This window comes from Oryzias latipes, chromosome 19, assembly GCF_002234675.1.
Source record: "Oryzias latipes chromosome 19, ASM223467v1".
NCBI classification, from domain to species: domain Eukaryota; kingdom Metazoa; phylum Chordata; class Actinopteri; order Beloniformes; family Adrianichthyidae; genus Oryzias; species Oryzias latipes.
The window spans coordinates 173,504-189,095 of record NC_019877.2 but is presented as its reverse complement, the minus strand read 5'-3'; the positions used below and the strand labels follow the sequence as shown (position 1 = coordinate 189,095).

At 47.6% G+C, this 15,592-nt stretch overlaps 1 protein-coding gene across 1 annotated transcript in view; it reads left to right on the top strand.

Moving 5' to 3' along the window:
* Window positions 1-15,592, top strand: part of abcc3 (ATP binding cassette subfamily C member 3) — a 36,608-nt gene that overhangs the window by 15,976 nt on the left and 5,040 nt on the right. The window contains exons 4-23 of the mRNA XM_023949375.1: window positions 308-445; window positions 1,864-1,989; window positions 4,312-4,373; window positions 5,379-5,510; window positions 6,489-6,737; window positions 7,942-8,119; window positions 8,200-8,361; window positions 8,812-8,904; window positions 9,469-9,672; window positions 9,778-9,924; window positions 9,996-10,083; window positions 10,154-10,220; window positions 10,286-10,412; window positions 11,747-11,923; window positions 12,007-12,174; window positions 12,268-12,451; window positions 12,525-12,636; window positions 12,708-12,858; window positions 12,930-13,137; window positions 13,287-13,597. Of these exons, the coding sequence (XP_023805143.1) occupies window positions 308-445; window positions 1,864-1,989; window positions 4,312-4,373; window positions 5,379-5,510; window positions 6,489-6,737; window positions 7,942-8,119; window positions 8,200-8,361; window positions 8,812-8,904; window positions 9,469-9,672; window positions 9,778-9,924; window positions 9,996-10,083; window positions 10,154-10,220; window positions 10,286-10,412; window positions 11,747-11,923; window positions 12,007-12,174; window positions 12,268-12,451; window positions 12,525-12,636; window positions 12,708-12,858; window positions 12,930-13,137; window positions 13,287-13,597 (3,084 nt within the window). The remainder of the gene's footprint in view (window positions 1-307; window positions 446-1,863; window positions 1,990-4,311; window positions 4,374-5,378; window positions 5,511-6,488; window positions 6,738-7,941; window positions 8,120-8,199; window positions 8,362-8,811; window positions 8,905-9,468; window positions 9,673-9,777; window positions 9,925-9,995; window positions 10,084-10,153; window positions 10,221-10,285; window positions 10,413-11,746; window positions 11,924-12,006; window positions 12,175-12,267; window positions 12,452-12,524; window positions 12,637-12,707; window positions 12,859-12,929; window positions 13,138-13,286; window positions 13,598-15,592) is intronic.

Sequence of the window (15,592 nt, the reverse complement as noted above, 5' to 3'; positions counted from 1 at the left end):
TTTGATTTACTGAGGAGCTTTAGCTGAGATTTCCCATGATCCTCCTGGAGAGACGGACAGAAGCTTAAACTGTATGAAAGACGATCCATCTTTTCTGGATCAAACCGAAGCTTCACTCAGAAACATCGTCATGGATCAGAATCCAGCGATGTTCCGGCTCAGAGTGTCTCAGAATGAAGGACGGCGCTTTAGAAAGGAAGAGGTTGTTGGTTGAAGCGCCGCAGAAGATCAGAGCGGTGTGTTCTGTTCAGGTTCAGCAGCCCGACGTGGCTTCAGTGCTTCTGCTGATCCTCTCTTTGCTCCTCAGCTGCTGGCCACGGTTCTGATCCAGTATGAGCGGTTACACGGGGTCCAGTCCTCGGGGGTGCTCTTCATCTTCTGGTTCCTGTCTGTGCTGTGCGCCATCGTGCCTTTCCGCTCCAAGATCCTGAAGGCTTCCGGCGAGGTGAGCGCGCTCTCGTCTTCATCTCCAGGCTCTTTACCTCCCGGAGCATTCCCAGCATTCCCAGCATTCCCAGCATTCCCAGCGCTCTCCGTCAGGCCCCCCCCACCTGGAGTTTACAGTGTGGAGTCATCTGAGGGCGCCGCTGAGCTCATAGAAGGCCTGTTGTTCCTGACAGACTCAACTGGCTGCGCAGACGCTGCAGGCAGCGGCAGCTGACCACTTCCTGGGTCACACAGACCCAGGAAAAAACTTTCACGGACACACGCCCACCGCCCTGTTCTGAACTCCTCTGACCCGGGTCAGGAGGACCTGCCGAGGCTCCCAGATTGAAGTTCTGTATAAGAAGCTTATCTGACACCAGTCAGTGTCGCCGTGGAAACAGAGCAAACACAATGCTGGTGGTGCTGGGTGGCCATTTTTACCTGAATGTTTGCTGCCTTTTACCTTCAGCTGTAATGTCCACGCTCTGGATTACCGGGACTCTTCATCCGTTTACGCAATTACCGCAACTCCGGCAGATCCTGGAGCGGGAAAAGCAGCTTAGTGCCGATGCGCCGCTAAAAGAGTCAGGCTGACGTCACGGCATCAACCTTTACTTTACGGTAGTGCCGTAAACATCAGCGCACAGCTGCCAGTTTCCACTTCAGTGTTCGTAGGAATTTGGGAAATTCTGTCAATGGTTCAAGTCAAACTTTGTGGATAGCGCCATCTGGAGGCAGAGTGTGACATCACGGTGCTGTGATGTCACATCTTCACAGCTGATAATTCCACACAGAAATGACCAGAATTCTCCACAATTTCAGTATTTCTGTTGAATTAGCATAAAATATGATTTTGTTTTATTATCAGCCGAGACTTTGTCAGAAGTTTTACAAAAAACTTAGAAAAACGTTCTGAGTCTGAATATTTGGAACTTTTCTGCCTAAACTCTGATTGTTATCCAGAATATAGGAACCTCAAACGTTTTGTTTTATGTCGGAGACTTAACTGAAGTTTCCACAGGAAGGAAGTTTGAAATGTTCTTTTGGTACTTTTGACAGATTTGTTCAGTTCAAGTGAAAATGTCCTGAATGTAAGAACAGTTTCCTGAAAAAGCTGCCCTTTCAAATTAAAACGTTTCCTGTTCAGAGCAAGAAGTGATCATTGTTTGAAGTCAGACGATATCATTTCTGCATCGCTCATTTGAATACCTGTCTGCTGTTTTTAGCCAGAAGTCAGATGAATGGATGGAAGTTGGCCTGTGATTTGCATTTGCAGCATAAAACTCGATTGTTCTCTGATTCTGTTGGGTGCTTCATCATTGTGCCGGATCGAGTCGCTCGGACAGCCGTCCTTTGATTCGCCACGGAGGAGCGCTCAAAAATGTTATGCAAACGCGCCACACGCAACCCGGCTAACTTCCTGCTGTTGCATTCCAGAGCGAAGTTCCCGACAAGCTGCGCTTCACCACCTTTTACGTTTACTTCAGCCTGGTGGTCTGTGAGCTGATCCTCTGCTGCTTCAACGAGAGGCCTCCACTGTTCTCCGACACCGTCACCGATCCTGTGAGTCCGGCGCTGAAAACATGCCTCCATATTTGTAGTTTTTGTGTTTCAGTCCTGAAAACACGCCTCCATATTTGTAGTTTTTGTGTTTCAGTCCTGAAAACACGCCTCCATGTTTGTAGTTCTTGTGTTTCAGTCCTGAAAACACGCCTCCATGTTTGTAGTTTTTGTGTTTCAGTGCTGAAAACATGCCTCCATGTTTGTAGTTTTTGTGTTTCAGTCCTGAAAACACGCCTCCATGTTTGTAGTTTTTATGTTTTAGTCCTGAAAACACGCCTCCATGTTTGTAGTTTTTGTGTTTCAGTCCTGAAAACACGCCTCCATGTTTGTAGTTTTTGTGTTTCAGTGCTGAAAACACGCCTCCATGTTTGTAGTTTTTTGTTTTAGTCCTGAAAACACGCCTCCATGTTTGTAGTTTTTGTGTTTCAGTCCTGAAAACACGCCTCCATGTTTGTAGTTTTTGTGTTTCAGTGCTGAAAACACGCCTCCATGTTTGTAGTTTTTGTGTTTCAGTCCTGAAAACACGCCTCCATGTTTGTAGTTTTTGTGTTTCAGTGCTGAAAACACGCCTCCATGTTTGTAGTTTTTATGTTTCAGTCCTGAAAACACGACTCCATGTTTGTAGTTTTTGTGTTTTAGTCCTGAAAACACGCCTCCATGTTTGTAGTTTTTATGTTTCAGTCCTGAAAACACGCCTCCATGTTTGTAGTTTTTGTGTTTCAGTGCTGAAAACACGCCTCCATGTTTGTAGTTTTTGTGTTTTAGTCCTGAAAACACGCCTCCATGTTTGTAGTTTTTGTGTTTCAGTCCTGAAAACACGCCTCCATGTTTGTAGTTTTTGTGTTTCAGTGCTGAAAACACGCCTCCATGTTTGTAGTTTTTATGTTTCAGTCCTGAAAACACGACTCCATGTTTGTAGTTTTTTGTTTTAGTCCTGAAAACACGCCTCCATGTTTGTAGTTTTTATGTTTCAGTCCTGAAAACACGCCTCCATGTTTGTAGTTTTTGTGTTTCAGTGCTGAAAACACGCCTCCATGTTTGTAGTTTTTGTGTTTCAGTCCTGAAAACACGCCTCCATGTTTGTAGTTTTTGTGTTTCAGTGCTGAAAACACGCCTCCATGTTTGTAGTTTTTATGTTTCAGTCCTGAAAACACGCCTCCATGTTTGTAGTTTTTGTGTTTTAGTCCTGAAAACACGCCTCCATGTTTGTAGTTTTTGTGTTTTAGTCCTGAAAACACGCCTCCATGTTTGTAGTTTTTGTGTTTTAGTCCTGAAAACACGCCTCCATGTTTGTAGTTTTTGTGTTTCAGTGCTGAAAACACGCCTCCATGTTTGTAGTTTTTGTGTTTCAGTGCTGAAAACACGCCTCCATGTTTGTAGTTTTTGTGTTTCAGTGCTGAAAACACGCCTCCATGTTTGTAGTTTTTGTGTTTTAGTCCTGAAAACACGCCTCCATGTTTGTAGTTTTTATGTTTCAGTCCTGAAAACACGCCTCCATGTTTGTAGTTTTTGTGTTTCAGTGCTGAAAACACGCCTCCATGTTTGTAGTTTTTTGTTTTAGTCCTGAAAACACGCCTCCATGTTTGTAGTTTTTGTGTTTCAGTCCTGAAAACACGCCTCCATGTTTGTAGTTTTTGTGTTTCAGTGCTGAAAACACGCCTCCATGTTTGTAGTTTTTATGTTTCAGTCCTGAAAACACGCCTCCATGTTTGTAGTTTTTGTGTTTTAGTCCCGAAAACACGCCTCCATGTTTGTAGTTTTTGTGTTTTAGTCCTGAAAACACGCCTCCATGTTTGTAGTTTTTGTGTTTTAGTCCTGAAAACACGCCTCCATGTTTGTAGTTTTTGTGTTTCAGTGCTGAAAACACGCCTCCATGTTTGTAGTTTTTGTGTTTTAGTCCTGAAAACACGCCTCCATGTTTGTAGTTTTTATGTTTTAGTCCTGAAAACACGCCTCCATGTTTGTAGTTTTTGTGTGAACCCAAACTCAGGATGTCAATCCTCATAAGCAAAGGAACGAGACTTCCATAGTCGTGGAAATTATGTTTTTTCCCCTCAGAACGAATTAATTTGAAAAATCTAGTCGCAACCAAATTAGATGCACTCTAGAGCCCGGTCAAGACTTTGAATGTCACAAAAATCTGAAAAAGAATCCTAAAAATTAGAATATAAATACAAAACTTCTCGACCAAATGAAGTTTTTCCCCACAGCATTATACGCCATGTTTCAGTCATGTCTAAGTGACAGGGATAATCTCACTGGGTAGTGCTTCTGGACTGTATCTACGCTGATGATGTGATGACGTGAGCCTTTTCTCCTCAGAACCCGTGCCCTGAAACCACGGCAGGTTTTCTGTCCTCCATGACGTTCTGGTGGTTCACCAGGTGAGTTCACCTCCTGAGGAAGACGGGGAGGACGCCACACACGACGGACAGTTTCACCTTCAGAAGGAAATCTGTCCTACACACAATAAAACAAAGAAATTGTTGAAAAAACTACAGTTTTAGGTTTGAAAAGCGGTTAAAAGAACCGTCAGCCCCCCACTCTTTATTTAAGGATTTAGTTCGTCCCCGTTTACCATCAGATCATCACATATTTCCATTTTTAGCTTTTCTCTACTAACTAATGTTTTCCTCAGCCATCTTAGCATCTTCACTGTTGAGTTCCATTGAAGTTTGGTTCTTTTCTGTTTTAATTAAATTAATTTTATGATTTTTTTTGTTTTTTTTTATCTTTTATCACATTTTCAAATCAGGATCAGCTTAAAGTGAATAAAAACTGATTATTGTTTTTTATTGTAGTTTTTTTCTTAAGTTGTTAATCTTGTTTTTCGTTTACCTTAAGCTGATCCTGATTTGATCCATCATGTAAACTGCTAACCTTCATTTAGACAGTTAGCATTTGTGTCAGTATTAAGCTTGAATTAGTTCATCATTTTTCAACCTTTTAGCATTAAAACATTTAGTTTTTATCATATTGTTTAACAATTTTTTGCTCTTATTTCAGCTGCTTATGGTATCATTTTTGGTTTCAGGTAAACAAATTATATATATACTTATATATTTAATTGGTTTACCGGGAGCTGGTTTAGCTCGTGCTGGTTTGCGGCGCCTTCCGTCCATGAAACCAGGGTTCAACTCCGGGCTGCTCCCTATTCCCTTCTCCACCTCCGTGCCGGTTCCAAGCCCGGTTTGAGAAGGTTGCGTCAGGGAGGGCATCCGGCGTAAAACATTGCCAAGTTTACCATGCGACTTGTTCGCTGTGGCGACCCCTGATGGGAGAAGCCGAAAGAGGAAGAAGATTTAATTGGTTTACCTGAAACCAAAAATGATGTGGGGGGGGTTCATTTCAGGTGAGTTTAACCTTCATCTCTCTGCTCGGTCTCTCAGTTTGGCCCTTAAAGGCTACAAAATGCCTCTGGAGGCCAAAGACCTGTGGTCCCTGAAGAAGCGCGACAGCTCGGAGACGATGGTCCCCAGGCTCCTCGCCGAGTGGAGGAAGGAGGAGGCCAAGGCCAGGAGGTAACGGCGCCGACGGCGTTTCAGATCAGTGAGGAGCAAAATGCTGGAGACACCTGATCTTCATCTGTCTGCATGACAGGCATTCAACTTTCTCTGCATGAAACCAAACGATGATGTCAGAGGGGGGCGGAGCTTGGAGTTTGAGGGCTGGGAAACTGTTTTGATGCAATCCTGCTGGCAGAGTAGAAACAAGCTGAAAGATCAGTCCACGCATGAGCAGTCCTGCATGAACGGGGCAGGAATGCAGGACTTCAGCAGAACTGAACTTTAGCAGAACTTTAGCATGACTTTGGTCCGCCGGGCTGCCTCCTCAGTCGGAGCTGCAGCTCCACCTGTTTCCTGTTCTTCCCGCTGGTTTGGGAACTCCGTCTTTTCTGAGTTGTTGTGTTTGAAGCGAGCAGCAGCGTCAGCTCAAACCCCTTCAGCTGAACGCTTTCCTTATGTTCCAGACTTTCTGCTGGATCGAACCAACTTCATTTGTGTTTTTCACCGTCTGTGTGATTTCACAACAGCACAGGGAATAAATAACCTTTGAGAGGCTAAAACTCTTGTTTTCCTTTACAATCATGGCATCCATGAAGGTCCACAGCAACCAGATCTTTTTCCCCCAAAAAAAGGAATCCTAGAAAAGTCTTTTTTTTTACTTTAAAGTACTTTATAGTTCAGAGCTAGCCGCAGGAAAACCACGCGGGTTCGAAACCCTCAGGACGAGGTTCAGAGTAGCCAATGTCAGACTATTTTTTGACTCAGCATCAGAAGCATCTGAGCGATAAATCATTAAACCAAAAGAATTGCACTGTTGCCATGGAGACAGCTGGTGAGGGGCGGAGCTAGTCTTAGAGATCCTTGTAGACATTTAAGGGATGAAATTCTTAGAGTACGCGTCTGGTTTTATCTTCTCTTCAGGTTATTTTCAGACGTTTGCTCCTTTCAGAATTGTTTTCATGACAACACGACCCAATCTCCCAAATCCCGCAGCCAACAGAACCTGTCCGGCCAGGCGCAGTACGCCAAACTGCCGCCATCCAAAGCCAATCACCTGTCAGGAGACGAGGCAGAGGACAACGGTCCAAAGGAAGGAGACGTGCTGCTGTCCAATCAGAAAGCTCAGAAGCAGCCGTCCTTCCTGCGCGCCATCCTGAAAGCCTTCGGACCGTACTTCCTGATTGGCTCCGCCTACAAGCTGCTGCAGGACGTCATCACGTTCATCAACCCGCAGCTGCTCAGGTGAATGCAGACCTGTGTGCCGGTCTCTTCCTCCCAGATGAAGCCCGTCTCTGTTGTGGATGTAAATTTGTTTCCTTCTCCCGGTTAAATTTAGCTTCGTGCTTCTGGGCTGACAGTGGATGTGGTGTGGCGGTCTGATGGCGGTCTGAGGGCGGTCTGACGTGGTCACACGTCTGCAGATAAGCCATCACAGACGTGTGACCACGTCAGGATCCATGCAGCGCCTCGTTTCTCTGACATTCACTTCCTTCATGGAAGCTTTCGCTTTGATATGATCACAATTTAATATTTCAAAGAAACCAGAAATCTACATTAAGTCACTTTTTTTATCCAACGTCTCATTTGAGGCGATATTTAGTCTGTTTTCATCATTTCTGTATAAATTGATTTACTTGCCTTTATTTTTAATTTACTTTCATTCCAATAATTTGTGTAATTCAATATGAATCTCTTAAGTGAGTCCTAACCTCATTTTTACACATTTCTTTCAAAATAAAAGCCTTTTGTCAGCTGTCTTTTCCTTTAAGATTCTGCATCTTTTAGCTTCTTTTGAACAATTTTAGCCTTTTTAAATGTTTTTTTTTTTGCTTCTTATTTAGCTCCTTCATTTTTTTACCTAATGTGTTGTTATGTTTGCAGTTTTGGATGATTTTTTTCAACATTTAGCTCTGAACATCTTGGGTTTTTTCTGGCATTGTTCTCGTTTTTCTCACCTTTTCTTTTCCATTAGCATATTTAATTTAACGTGTTTGACAGAAGAAATTTTTATTTTTTGAGGTCCGTCAGAGAACTTAAAGTGTTTTTGAAACCCTGACGTTTAAAAAGTGTTTTGTTCTTTGCTGTTTAAAGAATTACTGCAGTTTAGCTTCAGGAACCAAACTCTGTCCTTTAGCCTAAAGTTTATTTTATTAAATATACTTTATAAGTATACTACAGACGTGTAGTGCAGGTAGTTTACTAACTGAATACTTCAGACTACACTGGAACATTTTGACTGTACAGTATTTAGATACTATGTAAAAAGTAAACTGTGTAAACAATCTGACTATAGACTATGTACACATGTGGTACTTGTACCTAGACTACTATTTGCTAAAGAATACTTTGATCATTTCAGACTAATTCCCTGCCACATGCATGAGCCAAAAGCCTGTACATGAAGGAGGTGCTGTTGTGACCAACCTGCTCCTCCTCTGCTCCTCAGCCTGCTGATCTCCTTCACCAAGCAGGAGGACGTTCCTCTGTGGTGGGGTTACACGCTGGCCTTCCTCATGTTCTTCACCGCCTTCCTGCAGACCCTCATCCTGCACCGCCACTTCCAGTACTGCTTCGTCACCGGCATGAACGTGCGCACCGCCCTCATCGGAGCCATCTACCGGAAGGTGCGCCGCCGCAGAACCGCCGCCGCCACGCGGGAGCGCGTCGGTGAAGCTTCGCTTCTCACTCCGCCGTCATTCCGCAGGCTCTGGTGATCACCAACGCCGCCAAGCGGTCGTCCACGGTGGGAGAGATCGTGAACCTGATGTCCGTGGACGCGCAGAGGTTCATGGACCTGACGGCCTTCCTGAACATGCTGTGGTCGGCGCCGCTGCAGATCATGCTGGCTCTCTATTTCCTCTGGGAGGCGAGTTTCTCACTCATCTGGTTCCCTGAAACGCTCCGAAGTATTGCAGTATATGCAGAAGCTTTATTCCTGCACAAATTTACCAGAATTCATCATCATTTATAAGAATTTAAGCAAAAAACATCATTTTTTAGCTTCGTCAACAGCATTTGTCACAGCATTTCAGCTGAATACGAACATTTTAGGAAAACCTTTTATGAATCCATGTTTCTGATGATGGAAACTTGGATTATTTATGCAAAATAAATGCCTTTGTTCTAATGATAAATCATCCACATGCAATGCATTGTGGTCTATGTTCACCAATCTAGTGAGCATTGATTCACAGTGGGGCCTTAGATTATGGAGACTAAATGTAAAGAGCAGTGTAGGAATTCAGACAAAGCCGTGTCCTTTAGCGCATTTAGCATCGTTAGATCGGATCTCACTGATGTTCTGTCTGTTCTGCAGAACCTCGGCCCGTCTGTGCTCGCCGGAGTGGCGGTCATGGTCATGCTCATCCCACTGAACGCTTTCATCGCCATGAAGACGCGGGCCTATCAGGTATCTGCCTGACGTGACGCTGGTCGTCCTGCAGGTGGAAGTCAAACCTGTGCTAACACCAGTGTGTGTGTGTGTGTGTGTGTGTGTGAGACTGTGAAGCGCTTTTGGGCCTTGTAGGTAGAAAAGCGCTATATAAGTATACACCATTAACCATTAATCCGTTTCCAGCCTGTTTCTTTCATTTTTTACTGACTTTATTTATTTAAAATTCATTTATTTTTATCTCTTTTTAAACTGAAATCTTTAATAAACTGTTTCAACTTGAAACCAGAAAAAGGAAAAGTTTGGAAATGATTTTTGTTAAACTAAAAGACAGATATTTATTGACTGTTGTATTTATAAAGCACTTTCCCTGATGCAGAACTCCCCAAAGTGCTTCAATAAACTAAGAAATACAAGAAATTCATTACAACAAACCAACACACACACACTTCATACAGAAACAGAAGGACCTGTCTATCATTCCATGGTTTGTTCTGAAGCTGAGGAGGATCAGTCCGTCCCTCGGTCCGGTTCTGATCCGTCTGCTGCTGGCGTGTGGGTAAAGTTCTGCCGGTTCCCCAGGTGGAGCAGATGCAGCACAAAGACGCTCGACTCAAACTGATGAACGAGATTCTGAACGGCATCAAAGTCCTGAAGCTGTACGCCTGGGAGGAGTCCTTCAAGCAGAAGGTCCTGGACATCCGGCAGAAGGAGCTCAACGTTCTGCGCAAAACCGCCTACCTGGGAGCGCTGTCCACCATGGCCTGGACCAGCGCGCCCTTCCTGGTGAGCGCCGCCGGCGGACCGGCGCCCCCTGCTGGAGGCGGAGCTCAGGAGGAGATGCTGGACTCGATGGCGATCTCTGCCTCAGACGTCTGTTCTTGTGTCCAGGTCGCCCTGACGTCGTTCGCCGTGTTCGTGTCGGTGGACGAGAACAACGTTCTGGACGCCAAGCGGGCCTTCGTGTCGCTGTCGCTCTTCAACATCCTCCGGTTTCCTCTCAACATGCTCCCCCAAGTGATCAGCAGCATAGCGCAGGTCCGCCTCCTTGCTCTTCCTCTGCCGCTGGCGTTCACGCCGTTCTCATCCTGACCGTGCGTTCCCCGCAGGCTAGCGTGTCGCTGAAGCGGATCCAGAACTTCCTGAGTCACGACGAGCTGGACCCCGACTCCGTGGACAGGAAGAACACGCCTGGCGGTAAACTCTCCACCTGCTCTGCCTCCCTGTTGGTGGATGCGTTCTGAGCCTCTGGCGTGGTTTTCCACAGATTTCTCTGTGACCGTGGTCAACGGGACGTTCACCTGGGCGAAGGAAGACCCGCCCGTCCTGCACAGGTGCGTCCCGTAAAGCGCCGTCCATCGGCTCTGCCGCCTTTTGCTAACGCGCCGTGCCATTGCAGCGTCAGCGTGATGGTTCCTCGCGGCTCCCTGCTCGCCGTGGTCGGCCCCGTCGGCTGCGGGAAGTCCTCCCTGATCTCCGCCCTGCTGGGAGAAATGGAGAAACTGGAGGGGGAGGTGTCCATTCAGGTAAGCCCCCCTTTTCCTAAAACGGAGGGAAAATCTGTTTTCTGGTTTTAGGCTAAAGTTCAGAAAGAAAAAGTTTTTCATAAGAAACTTTTAAATGATTTCCTGTTTTTGTCAAACTTTCCCAAACTTGTTTTAATAATCTATGATTGGCAGATGATTGACAGATGGGTGACAGATGATTGACAGATGGGTGACAGATGATTGACAGATGAGTGACAGATTTGGGCCGACGCGGCGTTTAACGAAAGCGTTTTTTATGACGGGAGATGATCCTCGATGAGGGACTCTGATGGAGGAAGACAAGTCAGGAGACGGGGGGGGGCTCTCATTTACACTGAGAGAGCGGCTCCTCTCACTGCTGGCGTGAGGGGCGGAGCTACCCCAACATGAACCACCGCCGTCTAAAACATTGTGACAGCTTTGTGTTGAACGTAAAAGTCCCGCCGCCGCCGCCGTAGCAGGAGGTGAGCTCTTCACTCAGGAGGAGGAGGAGCCAGACTCACCTTTACCTGATTCCAGCTGTAGTCCAGATGGATGAACTACAAAACTATTCTTCAGAATACTTTATTTTATTCTTTGTCGCAGACTCAATAAGGAAAATCTGTAAAAAAAATTAAACATCTGTAAGAACCAGACTTCCAGTTTTGGCCGCCTGGAAGCTGCAGACGGCGTCTCCATGGAAACATGGCGTTAAGGAGCCTTTATGTGTTCAGTCAGAACAGGAAGTCTTCATAGATGTGGAACAAAGAGTTTCTGCCTCTTTTCATTCAAAAACACGTCAATTCATTTGTTCTGGTTGTTTTTATGAATTTAAACTTTGAACATTTTGAGGTTCAGAACGAATCACTTTTTTCCATCTCATGTGATTTGATGTCTGGTGTGTGAATCCAACATTTAGAGCCACAGAGGTGAGGATGACGGCAGTCGTCTGATAGAAATACAGAAGTGAATCTGAAGCAGACGAAACTGTGATTTAGGCCCCAAAGGGTTAAAGCCTCCTGACAGCATCACTCCATAAAGACGCAGCAGGAAGTGTCGGGTCTCCATGCTGATGGAACCGCCACGCCCTCACTTCCTGTTGGAAGCCAGTTTCAAAATGAAACCAACTTTAGCTGAGCAGGATTTCCAGTTTTTCTTCATATTAGATGCAGAAATTCGACTGAGTTGAGGGGAGGGGCATAACACTTTGATTGACATTTTTAAAAAGGGTGGGGGCCCAATGATGTCACGATGGCCAGAACAGATCACCTGACCCCAGCGTTGGTTAAGGTCAGTTCGGGTCAGAACGGTTCTGTGTTCAGATAAAACCAACGTGTGCTCCTCCTCTTCCTCAGGGCTCTGTGGCGTACGTCCCTCAACAGGCGTGGATCCAGAACGCCACGCTGCGGGACAACATCCTGTTTGGGAACGCCTACAACGAGCAGAAGTACTGCTCGGTTCTGGACGCCTGCGCCCTCACGCAGGACCTGGAGGTGCTGCCCGGAGGAGATCAGACCGAGATCGGAGAGAAGGTAGGACGAAGTCCCCGGGCAGAGGCGGAGTCCTGGCTGACGTGCCGCTGACGCGCCGCTGATGCGCCGCTCGTGTCTTGCAGGGAATCAACCTGTCGGGGGGCCAGCGGCAGAGGGTGAGCCTGGCGCGAGCGTTGTACAGCGACGCCGACGTCTACCTGCTGGACGACCCGCTGTCCGCCGTGGACGCACACGTGGCCAAACACATCTTTGACCGCCTGATCGGGCCTGACGGGCTTCTGAAGGAGAAGGTGAGCGGAGCTCCGCCCCCTCAGGCAGGAAGCTGCTGCCGTTTTATCAGTTCTCCTCCTGCAGCAGAGACGAATGCCGTGGTGTCGTTGCAGACGCGCATCCTGGTGACGCACGGCATCAGCTTCCTGCCGCAGGTGGACAACATCATGGTGCTGGGGGCGGGGCGCGTGTCGGAGATGGGCTCCCACCAGGAGCTGCTGAAGCAGAACGGCGCCTTCGCAGAGTTCCTCAGGAACTACGCTTTGGAGGACATTCTGGAGGAGGACGAGCTTGAAGGTAAAGGGTGGAGCGTCTGTGAGGGCGCCGTTCTGGGGGGGCTGGGCCTGATGCTCTGTCGCCGTGGTTACAGACGAGCTGCTGGACGAGATGGAGTTCTTCCCTGAAGAAGAGCTGGGCAACCATCACTGCGACATGATGGAGAACGAGCCGGTGATGAACGAGGCCAGGAAAGCCTTCATGAGGTGGGGGTTCAGAGGCCGGGAGCGTGCGCTGGTGAGGGGGGAGGGGCTGACTCTCCGCTTCCTGTCTGCAGACAGATGAGCGTCCTGTCAGCGGACGGCGAGAACCCGCGCAGGCGCTCGGTGCGGAGGCACGGCTGCAGCCAGAGGAAGCGCGGCGAGCCGCCGGAGAAGAAGAAGGAGCTGGAGAAGCTGATCCAGGCGGAGACGGCGGAGACCGGACGGGTCAGTGCAGACGCCCAGAGAGGCTCCGCCCCCAGCTTTAGCAGCGGCTGACGTGTGCGACCGTCCCCCAGGTGAAAACCAAGGTGTACCTGGAGTACGTGAAGGCGGTGGGGGTGCTGCTGTCGGTGCTCATCCTTCTGCTGTACGGCTGCCAGAGCGCCGCCGCCATCGGATCCAACATCTGGCTCAGTCAGTGGACCAACGACGCGGCGGGGAACCACACCCAGGAGAACGTGCAGATGAGGGTGTCGGTGTACGCGGCGCTGGGCATCGCGCAAGGTGAGTGAGCGCGCTCAGTGACCCTCCTCTCAGACGGCCGCCTTTTTTAACCACGTCTTCATTCAAGTGGCAGCAGAGCGTCTCGGTGTGTGGGCGGGGCTCCAGCGTCCTTCACAGTAAAACGTCTCCTGTGGTTTAACCGTCCGCAGGCATCCTGGTCATGATCTCCTCCTACACCTTAGCCATGGGGAACATCAGCGCGGCCAGGCGGCTGCACGCCAACCTGCTCACCAACAAGCTGCACACCCCACAGTCCTTCTTTGACACCACCCCCATAGGACGCATCATCAACCGCTTCTCCAAGGACGTCTACGTCATCGACGAGGCGCTGCCGTCCACCGTGCTCATGTTCCTGGGCACCTTCTGCGCCTCGCTGTCCACCATGATCGTTATCGTTTGCAGCACGCCGTACTTCGCCCTCATCATCCCCGTTCTGGCTTTAATTTACGTCTTTGTTCAGGTACTCCTGCGGGGGCCGACCCGCTCTGGGGAAAAAGACCTCCTCTGCTCCTCTCTGCTCCCCTCTGCTCCTCTCTGGCTCGTTTGCAGCTCCTGTAACCTTCTGGGTGTTTTTTTCCCGCAGCGTCCCTGCAGCTGAAGCGCTTCCTGTCTCCCCCCCCCAACACACACACACACACATTTAACCTCTGACCTAATGGCTGCACTCCCTCTGGTGGCCGATCCTGGTATTACAGCTTCTGTTTCAGGAGATTTCTGATCGAATTTGAGATTTTTGTTTCTTTTTGTCTCAGGAAAGGGTTGCCATGGAAACAGAAGACTTAGCTTTGAGGTGGAATAACAGGAAATGTGATGATGGTTCTCTGCTGGATCCTGAACACAACGATGGATGTTCAAAGCAAACATTTGATCCAAATTTAACGTGTTAAATATCAAAACAGTCAAAGGAGTCTATAGAAGAAGAGAAAACAGGTTATTTTTTTCTGAATTCATATAGATTTTTCATATAATCAATCACCCAATCAGTTAAAGTAAGACTGACGAAAATCAGTAACTAAAAAATAATAATTATAATTTATTCTACTGGTAAAAAGAGGCAAAAGTGTTTTGTTTTATTTTCTATTTTTCTGATGTTGTGATTTCAGTGCAGATTTGATCTCAGGAATTTATTTCACATTTAGAAGTATTTGTGGTTGAAAAGTTCTGACGTCATTAAGGTCATAAGGTCATATCTCCAGTCAGACATGAAGCATCATTTCAGTAAATGATGAAAAGTTTACTTTAACTTTACTCCCAAACTCCTCCCAATGGTTTGAATCAAGTCAGGGCTTTTATTTTGAAATGAAACTTGGCAATCATGAAATGAAAACATCTTAAAGAAATGTTAAATAGAATAAAAATGAGAATAAATTATTTTATTCAGGCTTTCAGCAGAACAACAAAAATACTTCTTAAGTGGAAGTAAAAGTACTTTCACATTAAAGTACAAGCACTACTGAAGTAAACGATCAAAATCAAGCTGATAGAAATTCTGCAGCTCAGTGAAAAACGGGAACCGAAGCCACCAGATAATCAGCTTTGAATGCGAGCAGCTGCAAGGGATCATGGGACGCAGCGCTTGCTGACTCCAGCCCCCCCCCTCTCACCCCTTGTCCCGCAGGGTTGCTGGTTTTGGTAACCTGCCTGCTGTGCCGGGTCTACAGCACGCTGCACGCCGCCCAGCTCATGCACGGCCGCCTGCTGCAGGGGGTGCTGCGGGCGCCGCAGGCCTTCTTCCAGAGCACCCCCTCGGGGCGGCTGCTGAACCGCTTCGGCACAGACATGGACGCTGTAGACTTCCTCATCCCTGACAATATGGACATATGGATGCGCACCTTCTGGTACACGCTGAATGTGCTGCTCATATGCTCCGCCCTCACCCCCGTCTTCCTCATCGTGGTAGCCCCCTTAACGCTGTTCTACTGGTGGGTCCAGGTAAATAGGAATCCGGTCCGCTAACTGATGAATACATGCCGCATGACTGCGCTGGTAGACCGCCGCACGTGTTTGCAGCTGTGCTAGTGATTCAGGAAGTGTGGCTTGTCGTAGCGGCGCAGTAGCTAGCACGGGTAGTTAGCGGCCGCGGGGGTCCGGTGGGAACGCCTCCGTAGTTTTACACCCAGATCATGATGACGCAGGTGATTCTGCCTCACTAACAAGCCAATCAGTCCACAGGCGTCATGACAACACAAACGCAAGAGACGAGGAAGCTTCCCTGAAAGCAGGGAAAGAACAAAACCAGAACAAAGCCTGAGACATCAGAAGGTGGCTTCATCAGCTGCCGGCTTCAATTCACGCCACTTCCTGTTTGGAAATGTGGAGAGAAGCTGCAGCTTTCTCATTCATTCTGTGAGACGACCTCAACGCTGCAGCTCTCCAGACGAGCTCCAAACCGGAAGAACATCGGCAAAACCGGAACAAGACAGAAAACCCTAGACAGGAAAAAGAGAGCCAGAGA